Source organism: Lytechinus pictus, chromosome 17 (genome assembly GCF_037042905.1).
Source record: "Lytechinus pictus isolate F3 Inbred chromosome 17, Lp3.0, whole genome shotgun sequence".
Taxonomy (NCBI): domain Eukaryota; kingdom Metazoa; phylum Echinodermata; class Echinoidea; order Temnopleuroida; family Toxopneustidae; genus Lytechinus; species Lytechinus pictus.
Window position 1 is genome coordinate 3,914,967 of NC_087261.1, and position 22,713 is coordinate 3,937,679.

General features: G+C 34.5%; 1 protein-coding gene and 1 pseudogene across 1 annotated transcript; both read right to left on the minus strand.

The window, feature by feature from the left end:
• Positions 1-706: 706 nt before the first annotated feature.
• LOC135157303 (uncharacterized) lies at positions 707-6,376 on the minus strand. The gene is made up of 4 exons (XM_064112434.1): positions 5,768-6,376; positions 4,733-5,074; positions 4,178-4,423; positions 707-3,566 (listed from the first exon to the last, which is right to left on the minus strand). Exons 1-4 carry the CDS (start codon positions 6,129-6,131, stop codon positions 3,010-3,012), a joined length of 1,509 nt encoding a protein of 502 aa, XP_063968504.1. The 5' UTR covers positions 6,132-6,376; the 3' UTR covers positions 707-3,009.
• Positions 6,377-6,384: 8 nt separating this feature from the next.
• The window catches only part of LOC129280455 (neurogenic locus notch homolog protein 1-like), a 32,914-nt pseudogene continuing 16,585 nt past the window's right edge, over positions 6,385-22,713 (minus strand).

Sequence of the window (22,713 nt, forward strand, 5' to 3'; positions counted from 1 at the left end):
TATCCAATTTGTCCAACCTGTTAAAACTCAGTCTGGTACTGTAACTGGTGAATTGCCAATTCGTCCACTGCCAACTCGTCCACTGCCAACTCGTCCACTCACCACATGGTCTTCCTTCATCAAGTCTAATGCCATTCCGGCCAACATTTTGCCTAACAACTATTTGGTCCAATAACCATTTTTCCAATCATCACTTCGTCTAATCACCAGTTCGTCTTTGACCATTTCATCTCATAACCAGTTGGTCTAATGTTCATTTTGTTTTCATTCATTTTGCCCAAATAACACTTAGTCTATTTAGATGGACTGGCTATTGGACCAACTGGTTATTAGACAGAATGGCAATTAGACCAAGTGGATGTTGGACGAACTGATGGTAGACCAAATGGTAGTAGACGACTTGGCAGTTGAACAAATCGGCGTTGGACCAAATAAAAATAAACCCTGTCACTTGTTCTAATGCACAGATGACATAATTTCCACTTTATCTACTTAGTTGGGTTTTTTTTTTTACACTCTGTCATGTGAAATTTGGTGTTGACCAAGGAGATATTAGACCAAATGGGTATAGCCTAAATGGAAATTAGATAAAATGGGCTAAGCGGCAATTAGACCAAATGATTAAACTGGCTGTAGATGAACTAGGATTAGACAATTGACCTTTCTACACAGAACAGGATACATCTTTACAAACATTACTTTTTATGCACATTTTTAATGATCTAAAATGCAAGACTTAAGTTTGCCTGACATAGCTACAATTAAAGGGGTACTCCAGGCTGAAAAATAGGTATATCTATATAAATAGAGTCAAATTCACCAAGCAAAAATGTTTTTTAAAAATAAAAATTTGATAACAAATAAAGTTATGAATTGTAAAGTTCAGCAAGAGTTTTCAAAACAGTTATATGCCTTTCGTCATGAATATTCACTAGACGGGCTGATGATATCACATCCCCACATTGTTATATTACATGAAATCATAATTGTTTATTTTTTTCAAACATGTGTAAATGATGTGTCTCCATTATGATGAAATAAGGTGCAGCAATTAATAACTAATGCACTTGGTCAGTTGTCCAGGGGTGTGAGAGTTAAGATTTTTATCTGATTTCAGATTTTTTTTGTTTTTGATTTTTAAGCTTAATTTCAGCTTATTTTTGGCTTTCCTCTGTACAAAAAGTATGGGAGCTCTTTCTATTTCAGACTTTTTCAACACTCTTCAGCTTTTTTCAGATCTTTTTATATGTGACCACTCACACCCTTGGTTGTCAATCCGATTGTTTTAGTTCTGGTAATATTTTGTTAATAAACCTAATTTCATATAATGAAATACAAAAGAACGAGTTATCAGCTCGACTAATGAATATTCATGAAGACATGCCTAGAACTGTTTCACCGGAATAAAATTTAATAACTTCATTTGTTATCCAAGTTTGATCAAATTTTCAGCACTTTGCTCTGTTAATTTTACTATATTTATTGAAATATAAATATCTTCAGCCTGGAGCATCAATTTAAGCTTGTCAGACATTGCAACATTTGAGGGGTACTCTAGGCTGAAAATGATTATATCTATATAAAGAGTAAAATTCACTAAGCGAAATGCTGAAAATTTCATCGAAATCTGATAAATAATAAGGTTATTGAATTTTGAAGTTCAGCAATATTTTTCAAAATGGAAGTGAGGATATGACATATGTTTGCTCATTGAGTATTGCTCATTGAATATTCATGAAGACGTGCATAGAACTGTTTCACCGAAATAATGCAAATCTTTGAAATCTTATAACTTTGTTATTCCTTGTCCGATTTTGATCAAATTTTCAGTGTTTTGTTTGTCTGATTTTTCTGTATCTGTTCAAGTCAGGTTATCGTCAGCCTGGAGTACCCCTTTAATGTATGCAAACCAGATTCCAAGTATTTGATAAGGATTAAAGGAATACCTCGTTACTAGGTTTCTCTGAATGAAACGTCCACGATTTGTATTGCCTTGGCAAAGCGGTCTACTGACATGGGTAAGTGGAAATAATAACACACGCTATGACCATTAATAATGTCATAAAAAGCATCACGATCGGGACCGTTTCATAAAACTTGTTATGATAACAAAATTGCAATAAAGAGTGAAAAGCTACTGAAATCCTTCTTTCTGATTGGCTGATGCTTAATCGATTATATAAATTGTCAATTTGTTATTACAAAAAGTGAAACGGAACCCGGTTACAGTAGCAGAGCTGCCAAGTAGTACTGATTTTCAGTAATTATTACTGAAAAATGATAAAGAATACTGGTAGTTCCATGCAAATTACTGATTTCTAAAGTTTCAGTGAATGTGTTGCCCTATGGTATTTCTGTTGAAATACTAATTTTCTTACCAAAAAAAAAAACGATTTTCAGCCTTTAAAAAACTGAAATGTTCTTGATCATTTTTGCATCTCCGCATCTTTGTTTTCTTCAAAATGCGACCTGATATACCCAAACATGTGTGCTTAAACGTAATTGAACGAAGTTTGAAGTTCCCCAGAGAACGGGACAGACGGACCAAACGAACGAACGGCTCAAAAACAAAACGCCCCGACACCACCACCTATGGTGGGCGGAGGCATTTGACTTAATCCAATTATCCTGTATGGATATCATCAATATATCAATATTAATTAGGATTTCAAACTTTAGATGAGATATCTCATAAATGAACAAGCTTAACGAACAGATGGATTACTTCTGCCAGCTGAGGTGTACAATGTAATATTTAGTTCGTGCCTTAATCCATGATAATATTGTGACCTGAAAAGTACCATATCCACTTTGTAGAGTTCTCAATGTGCTATTCCCACCCATGACCTGATAACATGGATTATTTTAAATTCAAAGTCATGAATAAGAATTCATACTAAATATTGGGATGTACGATGCATCCTCATTTGCTCCTCTCTCTCTTTCTTCGTTTCCTACAAAATAAATACTGTCTTTAGGCGATCGAATGAAGGCGATCAACATGCCTCCTCACTGGGAAATGTCATCTTTGGGTTCTGTGAAGGTGCAGCCAATTTCATTTCCTTTGTTTTTCTTTCTTAACATGTCAATCATAAACTCATCAAGACCGATACTAGTATCATCATCTTCGTCGTCGTCATTCTCGGCATTCTCATCAACATCGTCCCCATTTGTTTCATCAACATCGTCTTCATTGACATGATATACGTCATGGGCGATGACATCATCTCTATCATCACTTTCATTATCGTCATCATTCCGGGTTTCGCTGACCCCATCAATTCTCCCATTTTCTACACCGTCTGCGTCTTCGTTGGCGTCGAGATGGAAATCGGGATGGTACGCATTCCGTGTGTCGAACACGGTTTCCATGACCATGTCATCGATGTCGTCATCATCATTGTTTGGATTAAGTGCACGAGCTATGTTATAAGAATGATTGGGTGAATTGCCGATTTTCCAGTCGATGTGGCGGAATATTCTTCTTGATGGTAACCATGGACTACCATCGATATCATCTGGACGACCTCGAGTAGCAATGCCCAAAGCTTGTTCAATGTCAGACTCTGCAAAAAAGTTACAACAAAATGGTTTAGTACCGATTTGTCAAAAAGAGCCGTTTCAAAAAGCTTCCCGCCAAGCAGGTGCACACGACTTTACGAACAGGAGCTTTGTTTATGAATATGACAAGCCCCAAAAGGTTTTCACAGACATTTCCACAAACCTTTTCAATTGCATTATCAAGATTATAGATGAAGTTGGGATAGACTAATAGAAATTGACAAATTGGAACCAATATATTTTACTGAAATATGGGGACTTTGGGCTCACATTTAGACACTAAACATTTGCAAGACAGTTTACAAGGTGTACAATAAAGTTTCCTGGATACTGTGTTAAAGTCAATGTAAGAATTGTCAGTGATCCAAGTTTATTCAAGTTTGTTCATTTTACTGTTAGAAAAATAATGGTAATGAGATGTAAAACATTTAATAGTTTTAGTGTTGATTTTTTTTCTGGGATATTATTCAATTCATAATTTCTGGGTTTTTTGTTTTATATTTTGTTTTTCATTCCAAATACATTTATTCATCATTAATCCTTCATAGACATGCTAGATTAACACCTGAAGATATTGGTGACGAATCTGCACATTTGATTCCCGGTTCGCGCTTACTTTCATTCCCAGAGCATGCAGAGCTCGTCATAGGTAGAGCTGGGCCATTGACGGGTGGTCTGGTACTTCTAAGCTGCCATGCATGGTAGTCGGCAACATTGGATCCTCGACATGGTGGTCGTCGATGAAATATAAAGCAAACGATCGTCAGGATGATAAGAAGAACGATCATGGCATTGATGAGGACGATGATCCATGTCTCTACCTGAAGCGATCCGATATCGGTCGAGTTCTCAGTATCGGTCTCTGTGTATAACAAAGAATGATCATTGTTTCTTTCTTTATCAACTAGCTATTAATAAAAACCATCTGTACAAAAAGTGAGAAATGAATGCAACGTTGTTGCCCCAAACTGATATTATAACTTGTAAAACAAGTTTTTAATTGTGACGTTGTTCCTTAACTGTAGTAGTTCCCAGTGAAATTTGAAAAAAAAAGAAATTGCAAATGCGATTTCATTTTGCTCTTATATTAAAGTAGTAAAAAGGTGAGTATATTGAAACAATGTTACGGTCCCAAGCCACCTTTCCATAGTATGCATTGGAGCCTACATACCTATGAGCTCTAGGACGAGTGAAAATCCGCCACTCTGTTGAGGAACTGGACCAGTAATAAAAACTATTTGGATTGAGTTGGATGATGAAAATGATGGCGGTAGCGCTGACCCAGTAGCAGACAGAACAAGAGCTACATCATCGCCACCAACATCATCATAGACAGTAATTGATGAAGATGGGGAGTGTAAATGGAAGTTGATGAATGTCCCTCTAATGGTAGATCCTTGAGTTCCATGGATGAACCATGAGCAATGGAGATTCGGTGGATAGGTGCTTGGGTAGTTGGGTGACTCGATCTTCTCAAGGTCGTTTGATACCAGATAGATCTCGCCTCCACAATCTGTTATGCATTTGGTATAATGAAAACAAGATCAAGCTAATCACACGGTCTACTTTGGTCAGGTATATAGTTGTAGATCTCCCAATTGCTTAATGGGAACTGTTTAGAAAGGATAATATTCTAAGATGCTCAGCTTTGGTATATACATGTATTTGTTCATTCCATGATGATCGTCAAACAATTGAAAGGACAAAATCTGGCTCTGGTACAGGGCATATCGCTACGATTTCTGGTCCAATCATTGTTGAAATTATCTGCTCATAAGATGTAGGTTTTTGGAGGAGAGGGGCAGGCGGGGTCGAATATGTCGAAGGAATATCATGAATTTGTTACCATCCGACACTCCCAATATTTGCCGATGCCGAAAGGAGAAATTAACTTATTGGTATTTTGGGTGGACAATCAAAATTTATAACGAATGATCCTTTATGTAGGATTCCGCAAAACATAGGAGGTAGATTTTTCACGTGTGGACTCTTTTGGAAATCGGCTCTGCTGAAAGGGCTTTCCCCCTAAGAAATAAATTATGAAATAAATACGTACGTCAAGGATCTTTTTTGTTTCCCTTATTTGAAAATGTTACTGACCACTAAAATCTGTTTATAGGGCATCTTAAAAATTAACATGGCTAAGTGAGTAAAGTAGACTTATTCAATACAACTCTGAACACTATGCTCAACATACATGACGTACCGATTTGTGGTGTTGATTGTGTCGACTCGGTTGATTCACTTGATGACGTCATGGACACAGGAGAAGCGTAGGAAGATGAGGAAGGTAAAACGAACGAAGATGTAGACAAATGGAATGGTGGGAAATATGAATAGATTGGAGGGGGCGAAGAGGGGAGCAACGTGGAGGATGAAAACGAAGATGGAGAAGGGGAAGATGAGGGATGTGAGGTGAGATGGGAATAACTTGACTGGGAATGTGGATATGGATGAGATAATGATGGGTGAGGTGGAAAGGGAGATGATGATATAAGTAAGTTGGTCCCGAAGTTGGTATATGTCTGATGTGTATGAACGTGAGATGGAGTTCTGTCATGAGATGACATGGAATTGGTAACAGATGCCAAAGGCCAGGGTGGGTGTGGTGCGGTGTCCTCTCTGATGTGATAAGAGGATGTAGCACTTTCGAATACAGGAGAACGATCGGATGAAAGAAAGGGGTCGGTCGAAGAAGAAGGAGGAGGAGAAGAAGAATAAAAAGGAGGAGAAAAAGAAGAATAAGAAGGAGGAGAAGAAGAAAAAGAAGAATAAGGAGGAGGAGAAGAAGAATAAGAAGGAGGAGATGAAGAAGGTGAAGAATAAGGAGGAGAAAAAGAAAAAGAAGGAGAAGAAAAGGAAGAAAAGGGAGAAGAAGGTGAAGAAAAAGAAGAAGGTAAAGAAGGAGGAGAAGAAGAAGAAATAGAAGCAAAATGATGTGAAGGGGGCAAAGATGGTGAGATTATGAGATGAGGTGTGGATGGAGGTGGATGGGCTGTTGGTAATGGCGTTCCTGTGATAGACAAATACGATGGGTAAAATGAAACACTAAACGAATCACGGATGGATACATGACGAACTGATAAAAATGTCAAAGATTGTGGGATTGACGTATAATACAATACTGATGGTGATGATGATGGTGATGATGGTGATGATGATGATGGTGATGATGATGGTGATGATGATGGTGATGATGGTGATGATGATGATGATGATGAAAAGGTACGAACAATGTCAGGTAATTTTGAATTTGACGAGAACGTAGTGGGAGTCATGGGCGTCCAAGTAACATTTGCTTGCGAGGACATGTTGGAGTATGTATCATTCAACGACCATTCTGTTGTTGAAATTGGATGAAATATAAAGATACAACTGCATAATAACTGAGCTCAGCAATTAGAATAGCAATTACCAAGGTTGAATAAATTTTGGGAATGACTAATAAGATTCAGATTCATAAATGGTGTTTTTTGTTGCTCCGAGATAAGGGCAGGGGGGCTGGATCAGGGACTACACCTGCCCTGCAATGATTTCAAGCAATCTCTAGTTTGCTATTTTTGTCAAATATAATACTTCAGTATGTGCACGTAGACTGATAATCATTATTGTTAAGATGATACTGAATCATGGCAATGATTCCATTCACAAATTATATGCGAGGGTTCTAATCATTATAAACAAATATCAAGCGAGTAGCTGATAATAGCGATGATAATAATACTTCTGGGACTTCCCTATCTTGGGTCGCAAGGAGAGGCATGCTAAGTATGAGTGTTAAGATGTCAAAGACAAGAAGATTACACCCAAGTATTAAATTACGAATTCTATCATGGTTATTTGAAATCACCATTAAAATTTTTTAAGATCTGAAGTTCACGTGTTCTTTTTTATCTTATTATTTTCCTTCATAGTCAATTATCCAAGATAAGAAAATAAAACACTTGTCTAACTTTAGTATTATAATCAATCTACATTTCTTAAATATTTCATTAAATGTTTAATTGGATATTCAAGCATAGTTTAATTAGATTCCTCAAATTTTCTTCAAATACTCTATTATACCGATAAAACAGGAAACAATGTTGAAATGATCGAAATTACTTTTGTTATCATATCATTGTCATGACTTTCTAACCTTATCTAAAAACCAAACATGTAAAATTTTATTTATTCCATCGACCCCCTCTCGGGGTAAGAGAGTACGAACATATTTAAAATACACGAGTACAAAAACAGGAGTGATAATATATACATAATACAACTTTACATTTGAAAATAACAGATAACATATTTAGAAGTCAAAGTGTTAAGAATACCAAATAAATATTACTTGCATCATGATTATATAATAAATGTCTGTTCTTTTAATGTTATTGTAAAAATGAAATTATCCTCTTTTAAGTTATACCCATTTCACATCTCGTTCCACTGAAGCCTTCAGGACACACGCAGCAGAAGCCCACGTTACACTCCTCACATGATCCTCCATTTAGACAGGGGGAAGACCTGCAGTACAGAGCTGCAAACAGAGCGTTTATCCAGTCGCGTTTATACTTGGCATGTTTGTGAAGTTTTACATGTGAAATAAGATTTATTTTCAAAGCAGAACTCTGATGGGGTAACTAATACCGTAATACATAATATATTTCAGAATTTCAGGCGTACTGTAAGAGAAGTGTTATTATAAAATGATTGGCCTAATATTAAAGGGTAGTTTCCATTAGGTGAACTAATGTATGAATTAGGTGAAGTAATGTATGAATTAAACAAGAAATCAGTAATGACATCGTTTCTTAATCTCTGTATTTGGTAATGTTTGGAATGTAAATCCTTACTACTTTGTATAGGAAAAGTAAAATATGATAAAATAGTAAAAGCTTTAATATAATAATGTCTAAGAAATAATTTTTAAATCTGTAAGTTCAGGGACTTTCTGTAGAAAGAAAAATCGTGAAAAACAATTGAGAAACCTTCTATGTGCACCCGGAACCATGTTCGAGTGATTATTTATCTCAGCTAGCCAAATAGAAGGTTATTCTAGGAAATCAGATGACCAAATAGGAGCTAGATTGAACAAAAATGGGGAAAATATTAGACATTCAATTTTCTGGCTGCGATGATTCAAGCATTCTGCTTTTATAGCTAGTCTCTGCATTTGTTTGTTTTACTTGATTACTATACTTTGTACTAGCAATATTTTAAGTATGTCTTAATTGTGTTATATCCGATCTTTTATAAAACTGTCACATTGCATTGTGTTTCATTATGCCATATCATATTCACGTCTTGTATATTTTTTTCAATTATATAATAAATGCATAAACTCCTGCAAAAAAATACCCATGGGAAATTCAAATTGGTCATATTGGTATTCTTTAAGGAAAGGAACTCCATATCCTCCACTACACTTACTAGAATGGAGTTTTTGTCCAGATGTAATAAGAATTATATTTCCTATGTGAAGAACTGCAACAATCTATCATCTATGTTAGATATAATTTCTTAATACTTGGTATTATCTTGAAACCTCTTTAACCCCTTCAGTGTAATTTCGCTTTTCTTACAGCTTGGCAAAAAGGAGAAAAAATGATACCAGTACTGGGCCTGTGTCTTTGGAAACCCCAAAAGAATACAATCCTTACGTGTCACACATCTAAGTCCTGTCCATTCTTCACCGCAAGCACATGAAGCTTCTCCATTTTCATGACTGCAGATCCCATCATTGTAACACGGTTCATCATAACATGGGCTTTCTGAGCAGATGAGTAAAAAAAAGAAAATTGACGAGCAAAAGGATGTACATATATTAGTGAATATAATCATTGCGAGGAGGGATTTCAAGCTATCATGCGCGCGGGTTATGATAGCAACACCGATCACCAACAAGTGGAACGCCTCTGGCAGTCTCGCCTGCATTACGCAATTTAAAATAGCAGCAGTGCTAACTTTGAAATCTACTATAAAATAATCATTCACAAAAACATCATTCATATAATGACATAATACCACGTTCATTGACCATAAATGACATTTGAACGGAGACTTAAGACTGTCAACTACACCCATGTCCACATTTCATTCACTCTATCCATAAACTTTCAAAGTTATGATGGCACTTCAACAATTACCCCAACATGGCCTAAGTTTATTGACCTTCACTGACCTTTGACTTGGTTTTGTGACCTGAAACTCACAGGGGATGTTCAGTGATGCTTGATTACTCTTATATCCCAAGTTTTATGAACTAGATCCATAAACTTTCAGAGTTAGGATGGTAATTAAACAAATACCCCCAACACGGCCAAAGTTCATTGACCTTTAATGACCTTTGACCATGGTCATGTGACCTGAAACTCTAGCAGGATGTTTACTAATACTTGATTAACCTTATGCCCAAGTTTCATGAACTAGGTCCATATACTTTCCAAGTTATGATGTCATTTCAAAAACTTAACCTTCGGTTAAGATTTTGAAAATAATTTACCCAACATGGTCTAAGTTCATTGACCCTAAATGACCTTTGACCTTAGTCATGTGACCTGAAACTCAGGCAGGATGTTCAGTAATACTTGATTAACCTTATGTCCAAGTTTCATGAACTAGGTCCATATACTTTCTAAGTTATGATGTCATTTCAAAAACTTAACCTTAGGTTAAGATTTGATGTTGACGCCGCCGCCGCCGCCGCCGTCGCCGTCGGAAAAGCGGCGCCTATAGTCTCGCTCTGCTATGCAGGCGAGACAAAAACTGACCCGATTACAACCTTTTCACCCCTACCATGCCTTCCCCCCCCCCCCCCACGCTCACTACGATTTTTTTCCTTGCCCATGCCCTGCTACCAATTCTAATTTTCTTCGTCCTCCATTTACTCCCTTAAAAAAAATTCTGGTGCCCTCACTGATCATTCGAAGTCATTTTGGAAATGTGTCAAGTGATACCATCGTCAAAAATTTCTTTCCGTAGTTACATTAACTCTAAATTGTTTTTTATTTGTCTAGTAGGGTAGGTGCATATCAATTCTACGATTTTTAAGAAGGAAAAATGTGCATTCAGAAAGTGGTATTTGAAACCCTTCATTTCTTTTTAAAATATTTCACGTTATTCTTAATTTTAGCATTTATTTTTAGTAATGATTATGATACAATATTATTACAGGGATTAATAACATTTTTTTTAACTTACACACGAATACTCATACTTTCAAGAATGTTTAGTTTTATAAAATGATGATATAAGTATCGTATTTTGTTCGTATAATTTATATTATCAAATTTTTGCAAATGTAAGGTTCTTACTCTTGTTCATTTTTGTTTGTTATTGTATTTATGTATTTGTACTTATGTATTTTTGTGTGAAAATTGGAAAGAAAAGAAATGAAATAAATCAATAAATCTTAAATCTTAAAAATAAACATACTTTCTGTGCAGTTTCTTCCCATCCAATGGTTTGTACACGAACAGGTATAATTATCACCAGCAACATGACATGTGCCGCCATGACGACATAAGCCCTCAAAGCATGCGGTAGCTGTGCCACAAAAATACGAAAATAAACATGTAATACTATTAATCTGTGTACTCTATCTTTATAGTAAATTATTAGTTTGTACAATAATAACAATTGGGTTATAAGGAACTAAGGAGGCATGGATATTGCTATCTTTCATAAACGAGAGTGTAATGATTAAGCGACAGGTCCACCCCAACAAAAAGTTGGTTTGAATAAAAAGAGGAAAGTCAAACAAGCCTAACAAACCTAAAAAAAAAGAAAGTCACTACATTTTAAAGGCCCTGATCACTACCACAAAAGGAAACTAAGCCTACAGAATGTATGTAGATGAAGAATATATCTGGGTGGAAATATATAAGAATAGAAATTTACCCAAAACTTTAATATGCGCAACTTACGATCTCTGGGCCTAATAACAATGGGAAGGCAAAAGATATTCATTCGATCCGACCCATTCTCAGTTTTTTATTATTTTGATATTGCTGATTAACAAAGTGTATGAATATGATTGTGCATATAACACTGAATCCATGGAGGGTAACTACTAAACCTTCTTTTTTCCAAATTGGGAAGAAATATCACCAAGTTTGGAACTTTATTTTGACTGGCGGAAGGATTAGGCCTTTATTTAATGTATGGAAGGCCGACCGGTGCTATCTACTTACGGGTTTCACAGTTCTTGCCGGTATATAATTCTGGACATGCGCAGTAATAGTCCGTCCCATTTCGATGGCATTCGGCACCATGTTGACAGCGGTAGGGCTGTTTTTCATCACACGGGTGCTTTGACTCTGGAACTTCAAAAATACAAAGATATAAGTTACTTTTTACATATCTAAAATAAATCTATTTACTTATATAATCTGTTTACTCACTAAAATAACCATACCCCCACAGCACCCTAGACATGCTAGATGAATTGAGACTGAATAGAAATGTCTCTACTCTTTTACCTTTGAGGTTTCTACAAAAATGGCAAAGATCTACACTTTCTTACATTTCTGTCATTATATACTTCCAGGACATTGATATATTAGGATAAATACAAAGGAAAATACCTTGAGGTGTAAGAAAATGCGACTAATTTCAAGGCATTTGTAACTTATTAATGAAGCTTCTTTTCACATCTTTTTTTTTCACCATGCATAACAAGAAATAAATTTATATAATATAATGTTACATTGATAATACATAGTAGGAACTAAGGATAAAAAAAATTGACAAAATTGAGGAAGTTTATATGATCATACTCGGCTCATCGCACTGGATACTTTGGAAACCTTCATCGCATTCACATTTATATTGTTCAGTGCCATAATCATAGCTGATTATACATGTCCCATGTACGCATGGATTGCTTCTGCAAGGACCTTTACCTAGAGATAAATTAAGAAAAAAAATTGAAGATCCATCACAGAGATGGAAAATGTTTTTTTTTTTGGAAAGTCAAAACGCCATAGGAACTTCAAAAGCAACCACTTAACTCCTAAATCTACTCATAAAATTAATCACTGTCATCATTCTCTAATCCAGTTTGACTACAAAATTATTTTTTTTTACAAAATTTCTTCCATTCATAATTAGTTCAAATTTTGTCAAAATATAACATTTATACAAAATATAGATTTCAAATTGAGACAACAAGGTAAAATGAGCTATCAATGATGGTTCTTCCAACTTTGTACAATTCAAAAGGACTGATGTTATAAGCAATAATACGCTTGGAAACCTGACATCCCCAAAACGACGTTCATTAAAAAAGTAGAATTTATCGTGCAGAGTGGACTTATTAATTTACAATTGATTTGTTTTATGATTAAGGAAGGATTAATAAACAAATCTATTTGAATTTATAAGAAATATCAAACAAGGTATAATATTGAGAATTCTATCAAATCGGAAGGCAAAAAAAGAAAGTTATATAAAGAGTCGCTTATTGTCAGAATATACACGTGGTTGATGGGCTCATGTTATTATTCAGAATAATTCTTTACCATTAGCACATAGCTCTCCATCGTGCGAATCTCCGCATTTACATGTAAACCCCGTTCCGTTTGGTTCGCAAGTTCCTTTGTTCAGACATGGATTGCTAAAACATGGAAGTGCTGAAGAAAATTGGAGACGAATTAGATTACACTCATTATACACTATTACATATTCCCGAAATGTAGACCTATGCTACTAGCAGCAGAATAATAAGTAGTCTAGTACCTAGTAGAAGTAGTAGTAATAATAAGGATAGTACTAGTGTAGTAGTAGTAGTATTAGTATTAGTAGTGGTGGTGGTAGTAGTGGTAGTAGTGGTATTAGAAGTAGTAATCGTCGTCGTCGTCGTAGTAGTAATAGTAATAGTAGTAGTAGTATTAGTAGTATTGGTAGTAGTAGTAGTGGTGGTAGTAGTGGTGGTGGTGGTGGTAGTAGTAGTAGCAGCAGAAGTAGTTAAAAAAAGAAGAAAACGAAGAAGAAGGAAGAGGAGGAGAAAAGAAGAATGAGATGGATAAGGGGAAGAAAAAAGTGCTCGTGTGTTATTACCTCTATCACACGTCTCCCCGAAGAATCCTGTAGGACATGAACAGTTGAATAGAGCTGTGTCATTGATAATAGAATTAGGAAAGGTTGTACATGTTCCTTCGTTTAGACACGGATTGAAGAAACAGGGATCAACTTTAAAAAGAAATAAGAAAAACATAAATATTGTAAAGAAAATGTTCAAAGAATATATATACCTGAATATAGAGATGAAAGAAATTGATATGATGTTAGCAAAGAAAGAACTTGGACATTGCAAAAGTTAAGATAATTCTCAAAGGTTTTGGCCACTAAGACAAAAGAATTCAGAATGACAAGAACAATTGAATATAGACGTGACATTATTAAAAGTATAAATAAATACGGTACATATTTTTTTAATTTAGACACGGACCGAAATAACTTGGGTCAACTGTCAATACAAAGATTTTAAAAGAAATGAAGATGAAAAGAGCTAGGTCATTTATGGTACAAACAGGAAAAGTTGTACATGTCCCATTTGCATATGTGAAAGGAAAACAAAGAAAATCAAATCAGACTGAAATATGTGTAACGGACTGAAATTGTGTTATAATGTTGAATTCACTAGAAAGTGTTGGAATTCTGAAAAGTACACGTCTGCTTCAAAACAATCAGGTAAAGAAAAGTTTCTTACCTATTTCACAGGTTTCTCCGAAGAATTCAGAATGACAAGAACAGTCGAATAAAGCTGTGCCATTGGTGATAGAATCAGGAAAGGTTGTGCACGTTCCTTCGTTTAGACATGGGCTGAAGAAACACGGATCAACTGTGAATCAAAGGAAACGGGGAAGGGATTTAATATTTGCATAGTCTGGTAGTAAGAAGCTTGACACTTTTGAAGTTTAGATCAACCTTAAGTACATTTTGTTAATTAAGGCAGAAAGCGAAATTCTTACCCATTTCACAAATATCTCCAAAGAATTCAGAATGACAAGTGCAGTTGAATAAAGCTGTGTCATTGACGATAGAATCAGGAAAGGTTGTACATGTTCCTTCATTAAGGCACGGTTTGAAGAAACAGGGATCGACTGTGAATATAGAGATGAAAGAAATTGATTTGATGTTAACAAAGAAAGAACTTGGACATTGCAAAAGTTAAGATAATTCTCAAAGGTTTTGGCTACTAAGACAAAGTAATTCAGAATGACAAGAACAATTGAATAAATACATGACATTATTAAAAGTATAAACAAATGCGGTACATAATTTTTTAATTTAGACACGGACCGAAATAACTTGGGTCAACTGTCAATACAAAGATTTTAAAAGAAATGAAGATCAAAAGAGCTAGGTCATTTATGGTACCATCAGGAAAAGTTTTAAATGTCCCATTTGCATATGTGAAAGGAAAACAAAGAAAATCAAATCAGACTGAAATATGTGTAACGGACTGAAATTGTGTTATAATGTTGAATTCACTAGAAGGTGTTGGAATCCTGAAAAGTACACGTCTGCTTCAAAACAATCAGGTAAAGAAAAGTTTCTTACCTATTTCACAGTTTTCTCCGAAGAATTCAGAATGACAAGAACAGTAAAATAAAGCTGTGCCATTGGTGATAGAATCAGGAAAGGTTGTGCACGTTCCTTCGTTTAGACAAGGGCTGAAGAAACACGGATCAACTGTGAATCAAAGGGAACGGGGAATGGATTTAATATTTGCATAGTCTGGTAGTAAGAAGCTTGAAACTTTTGAAGTTTAGATCAACCTTAGGTACATTTTGTTAATTAAGGCAGGAAGCAAAATTCTTACCCATTTCACAAATATCTCCAAAGAATTCAGAATGACAAGAACAGTTGAATAAAGCTGTGTCATTGACGATAGAATCAAGAAAGGTTGTACATGTTCCTTCATTTAGGCACGGATTGAAGAAACATGGATCAACTGTGAATCAAAGGAGATGGAAAATGAATTTGATATAAGGATAGTCTGATAGTAAGAACTTTTGGAATTTTAGATTAGGCAAGTATATATTGGCAATATTTAGGCAGAAATCGCAATGCTTACCCTTTTCACAAGTTTCTCCAAAGAATTCTGAATGACAAGAACAGCTAAACAGGGCTGTTTCATTGATGATATAATCAGGAAAGGTTGTACATGTTCCTTCATTTAGGCACGGGTCGAAGAAACATGGATCAACTGTGAATGTAGAAAGTTTAAAAATGAAATGACGTTGAATAGAGCTGTGCCGTTAACCATAGAATCACGACAGTTGCACAGGTTATTTCGCTTAGATACTGATTCGAGAAAAAAAAAACATGGACTAACACATTATTTTGAAAAAATGATATAATTCACATGAATTGATGATAATCACCAGTTTTTACTTACTTGAAAGTGCAAAGAGAAAGAATGGATTGACCTGAAAAAGAAAGAGATATGAGAAAAACACAGGAATTGATTTGAAAACAATACAAAAAGGGAAAAGAATTCGTACCTATTCCACACGTCTCCCCCAAGAATTCCGAATGACAAGTACAGTTGAATAGAGCTGTGCCATTGATGATAGCATCAGGAAAGGTTGTACATGTTCCTCCATTTAGACATGGATTGAAGAAACACGGATCGACTGCAAAATAAAAGAGAAAAGGAAGTCAAACTGAACCCTTTGTAAAGGACTAAAGCTGCTTTAAAATTTTAAATTCACTTGAAAATCTTGGAATCCTGCAAAAGATATATATCAGCTTAAAAACTTGGAAGTTAAAGAAAATGTCTAACCTATTTCACAAGTATCTCCAAAGAATTCAGAATGACAAGTGCAGTTGAATAAAGCTGTGTCATTGACGATAGAATCAGGAAAGGTTGTACATGTTCCTTCATTAAGGCACGGTTTGAAGAAACAGGGATCGACTGTGAATATAGAGATGAAAGAAATTGATTTGATGTTAGCAAAGAAAGAACTTGGACATTGCGAAAGTTAAAGATAATTCTCAAAGGTTTTGGCCACTAAGACAAAAGAATTCAGAATGACAAGAACAATTGAATATAGACGTGACATTATTAAAAGTATAAATAAATACGGTACATATTTTTTTAATTTAGACACGGACCGAAATAACTTGGGTCAACTGTCAATACAAAGATTTTAAAAGAAATGAAGATCAAAAGAGCTAGGTCATTTATGGTACAAACAGGAAAAGTTGTACATGTCCCATTTGCATATGTGAAAGGAAAACAAAGAAAATCAAATCAGACTGAAATATGTGTAACGGACTGAAATTGTGTTATAATGTTGAATTCACTAGAAAGTGTTGGAATTCTGAAAAGTACACGTCTGCTTCAAAACAATCAGGTAAAGAAAAGTTTCTTACCTATTTCACAGGTTTCTCCGAAGAATTCAGAATGACAAGAACAGTCGAATAAAGCTGTGCCATTGGTGATAGAATCAGGAAAGGTTGTGCACGTTCCTTCGTTTAGACATGGGCTGAAGAAACACGGATCAACTGTGAATCAAAGGAAACGGGGAAGGGATTTAATATTTGCATAGTCTGGTAGTAAGAAGCTTGACACTTTTGAAGTTTAGATCAACCTTAAGTGCATTTTGTTAATTAAGGCAGAAAGCGAAATTCTTACCCATTTCACAAATATCTCCAAAGAATTCAGAATGACAAGTGCAGTTGAATAAAGCTGTGTCATTGACGATAGAATCAAGAAAGGTTGTACATGTTCCTTCATTTAGGCACGGATTGAAGAAACATGGATCAGCTGTGAATGTACAGAGTTTAAAAATGAAATGACGTTGAATAGATCTGTGCCGTTAATCATAGAATCATGACAGTTGCACAGGTTATTTCGCTTAGATACTGATTCGAGAAAAAAAACACATGGACTAACACATTATTTTGAAGGAATGATATAATTCACATGATTTGATGATAATCAACGGTTTTAACTTACTTGAAAAGTGCAAAGAGAAAGAATGGAATAGCCTGAAAAAGAAAGAGATATGAGAAAAACACAGGAATTTATTTCGAAACAATACAGAAAGAAAAGAAAATCCGAACCTATGCCACACGTCTCCCCAAAGAATTCCGAATGACAAGTACAGTTGAAAAGAGCCTTGCCATTGATGATAGAATCAGGAAAGGTTGTACATGTTCCTCCGTTAAGACAAGGGTTGAAGAAACATGGATCAACTGTGAATCAAAGGAAAAGGGAATGAATGTAATATAAAGATAGTCTGATAGTAAGAACAATTGGAGGTTTAGATTAGCCTTAAGTATATCTTGGCAATATTTAGGCAGAAAGTGCAATTTTTACCAATTTCACAAGTGACCCCAAAGAATTCAGAATGGCAAGAACAGTTGAACAGGGCAGTGTCATTGATGACAGAATCGGGAAAGGTTGTACATGTTCCTTCATTTAGACACGGATCGAAGAAACATGGATCAACTGTAAAACAAAATATATGAAGCAATATCAAGCTATCGAAAGGAAAAATCACGCAGGTGAACATATACCAAGAACTGGAAAAGAGTGAAGAGAAAAACATGAAAAAAGAATGAAGGACTGTGAACAGGAACTCTAGAAAATCTTACTTTAAAAATGTGATTAATGGAAATGGTTATAACGTTATTTATGGTACAGATTTAATTGGACGTTCCGTACCTGTTTTACATGTGTCTCCAATGAATTCAGACTGACAAGAACAGTTGAATAGAGCCGTGCCGTTAACGAAAGAATCAAAAAAGGTTGTACATGTTCCTTCGTTTAGACACGGATCGAAGAAACATGGATCAACTGTTAATACAAAACGTTTACTAATGAACTGACGGTGAATAAAGATGTGTCATTAATGGAAGAATCATGAAAAGGTCGTTAAAGGAGAATGAAACTCTTGGAGCAAGTTAGCTTTTGTGAAAGCAGAAAAATCAAAGAATAAGATCAACAAAACTTTGAGTAAAATAGGACTAGCAATAAAAGAGTTATGAGCATTTGAATGTCGAGATCACTAATGCTATGGAGATCCTCCCATCGGCAATGCGACCAAGATCTGTGATGTCACACACGTACAACTCTCCCATTTGGACACTGAAAATATACCCCAAAACATATCTTTTTGCTCATTCTAATCATATGACAAACGATTCATCAATGATATAATGTTGTGAAACCTCTGTACTTGTCATCTCATAAAGAGAACACCTCACCTTGTGATAGACTCTATAAAAGTGAGAATATACGTGAAATAAGTACTAAAGTAATGAGGGAGTTGTACGTGTGTGATATCACAGATCTTGGTCGCATTGCCGATGGGAGGATCTACATGGCACTAGTGATCTCAATATTCAAATGCTCATAACTTTCTTATTATTCATTCAATCTTCCTCAAACTTTCAACAATATGTTTCTTTGATTTTTCTCTTTGATATGGATTCAGCTGGTTTCAAGGGTTTCATTCTCCTTTAATAACATTTACAATCCTTCGGTCAGACACGGATTGAATTAAGTGATCAGGTGCATATCATAAAGAAAAGGGTATGATGAAAAATAGTTTTAATTTACTTAAAAGGTCTATAAAAAGACCAACTTATGCTTTACTTGAAATTAATAAAAGGCACACGTACTGATTTATAAACAATAAAGAGGGAAAAAATATGGTACCTGTTTCACATGCATCTCCAAAGAATTCAGAATGACAAGTACAGTTGAATAACGCTGTGTCATTGACGATATAATCAGGAAAGGTTGTACATGTTCCTTCGTTTACACACGGATTGAAGAAACACGGATCAACTGCAAACAATAATTTAAACAATATCAAGATATCGAACGAAAAGGTCTTGCGACGCAGGGTAAAAACTGGAGAGGATTGCAAAATGTAGAAAGAATTGTCAACCTCAGCCTTATGTAAAATCAGACTTAATAGTTAAATAATGATTAAAAGTAATATGTATAAAGGTAATAAAAGAAGAGGCTCCATATCGATTTCACAAGTTTCTCCAAAGAATTCAGAATGGCAAGAACAGTTGAACAGGGCAGTGTCATTGATGACAGAATCGGGAAAGGTTGTACATGTTCCGTTATTTAGACACGGATCGAAGAAACATGGATCAACTGTGAAACAAAATATATAAAGCAATTTCAAGCTATCGAAGGGAAAAATCACGCAGGTGAACATTGTAAAATGTACCGAATTGTAATAATACTTCGAGAACATATACCTAGAATTGGAAAAGAGTGAAGAGAAAAAACATGAAAAAAGAATCGAGGACTGTGAACAGGAACTCTAAAAAATCTTACTTTAAAAAGATTATTAATGCAAATGGTTATAACGTAATTGATGGTACAGATTTAATGGGATGTTCCGTACCTGTTTTACATTTGTCTCCAATGAATTCAGAATGACAAGAACAGTTGAATAGAGCCGTGCCGTTAACGATAGAATCAGGAAAGGTTGTACATGTTCCTTCGTTTAGACACGGATCGAAGAAACATGGATCAACTGTTAATACAAAAGGTTTACTAATTAAGTGATCAGGTGCATATCATAAAGTAAAGGGTATGATGAAAAATAGTTTTAATTTACTTAAAAGGTCTATGAAAAGACCAACATATGCTTACTTCAAAATAATGAAAGGCACACGTACTGATTTATAAACAATAAAGAGGGAAAAAAATTGGTACCTGTTTCACATACATCTCCAAAGAATTCAGAATGACAAGTACAGTTGAATAACGCTGTGTCATTGACGATATAATCAGGAAAGGTTGTACATGTTCCTTCGTTTACACACGGATTGAAGAAACACGGATCAACTGCAAACAAGAATTTAAACAATATCAAGATTTTTTTTTTCTTTTATCCTCTTAATCGAGGTATTTATTCACAATAACATGTACATATATATACAAACAATTAAAAAAAAATCAATTCACTTCAATAATGCAATAATTTTTTGAATATCACATTTTTTCAAAATTCCGAACTTGCTTTTTTGTTTACATAAACTTTCTAAATAAATAATCATAGTAAGCTTGAATTCAATCCATAAAGAATTCGCATCATATCTTTTTCCTTTGAATATGCTTTTTATGTAATTTCGATAAATAACAAATTGAGCAATGACACAAAATAAATTACACATAACATTGCTGGAACTTTGCAGATCATAACCTATGATTAATGTTTTTTCATCTATAGAAATAGTAATCTTGAAAATATAAAATACCAACCTTTCTATAATTTTCCAAAAAAATCGAACATATTTACAATACAGTATGAAATGAAAAGTGGTATCAACTTCTCCGCAAATGTTACATGAGTTGTTTTCTACTACATGCCACTTAAATAAATTGTCTCTTGAGGGTAAAATCTTGTTCAAAAATTTAAAACTAAATTGTCTAATTCTATTATCCACAATTAAATGCAACTTAAAATAAAATACATGGTTCCAACTAAAGGAAACTGGTAATAAAAAAAGATTAGACCAAAAAGAAACAATGCCTGGTTCTTCCGATACCTCCGAACATAATAAAGAATATATCTTTCTTGTTGGTAAATAATCTAGAGTTATTTGTTCTCCACTTTTTAATGAAATTAAGATTCGTTCACTTTTTTTTTATTCGAGTGGATAATTTTCCTTAAACAACTTATTCAACCAATAAACAGGGAAAGACTTTTTTAATTTAGCATATTCTAAATCAAATAAAAGCTGAGAAGAATAGACAGATTTATTTAAAATATTTGGTGCTAACCACTGACGATTTCTTATAACATCTTTAACCCTAATTATACCTGCATGCTTCCATTTCTTATATACCAACATACGTTTATTAAAAGTAATATTGCTGTTATTCCAAATGATTTCATTTTCAATGTTTTTTACTCCAAATATACCAATATATCTTAACTTAGACCAGCTACAAAAAAAATCATGGTAAAAACTAGGTATATTTGCTTTTGTACAAAGAAAATTCATATCTTTTGTTGATATATTGTATTCAAAACATAAAGGAATTTCACCAATCTTTGATAACCAATAATTAAAAAGAAATTTCCAACTACGTTCGCCTTGCTCTAACAACTTGCTTATCCACGAAATCTTAAGCGATTCAATTTTCGATTCCAAGTGGACCATACCAAGACCACCTTCGTTTGTTTTATTTATACAAACATTTCTTTTAACCTTTTCTTTTGAAGAATTCCAAATAAAAGTATATAACATTTTATTTAGAGATTTGATTACTTTCTGGGGAACTCTAATCACTTTTGCAGGATACACAATTTGAGACACCAACAAAGTTTTGATGATAATAATTTTTCCGAAAAATGTTAGATTTCTTAGTTTCCATACTCTAATAATATTTTGTATCTTATCTAGTTTATTTTGCCAATTATAATCTTCAACATCTTTCTCATTTTTCCCAACATATATACCTAAATATTTTATCGGTTCTTCAGTACATTCTATTTGTCCGGGGACAATATCAATATTAAGCTTCAGCAGCTTGGTTTTTTGCAAATTAATCCCTGGCCCAGCATTTGAACCAAATAGTATTAATTCTTCCATCAAATTAGAAAGAGAATTTTTATTTTTCATAAATATAGTTGTATCATCTGCAAATTGGGATATTTTTACTTCTACTTGATCATCATTCAACTGCGAAATCGGTAAACTGAGACCTTCAATTTTATGATTCTGTTTAATTTTCGTCGCCAAAACTTCTGCAACAATAATAAAAAGTAGTGATGAGAGGGGGCACCCCTGCCTTACACCTCTTTTAATTTGAAAAGATTCAGAGATCCAGCCATGATTTAGCACACGGCCTTTTGCGTTTTTATACATCGATTGAATCCACCGAATGAATGCATTTCCAAAATTTAATCTTTTTAAAAGGTAAAATAGAAAATTATGACTTATGTTGTCATAGGCTTTTTCAAAATCCAGAAACATAAATATGCCCGGGGCTTTTATGCCCTGATAATAATCAATTATATCTTGCACTAGACGTATATTTTCGGCTGAAGACCTTTCTCTAATAAAACCACTTTGATCGGGAGATACAATGCTCGTTATTACATTTTGTAGTCGTTTGGCAAGAACTTGTGCAAGAATTTTGTAATCCACATTTAGGATTGATATTGGTCT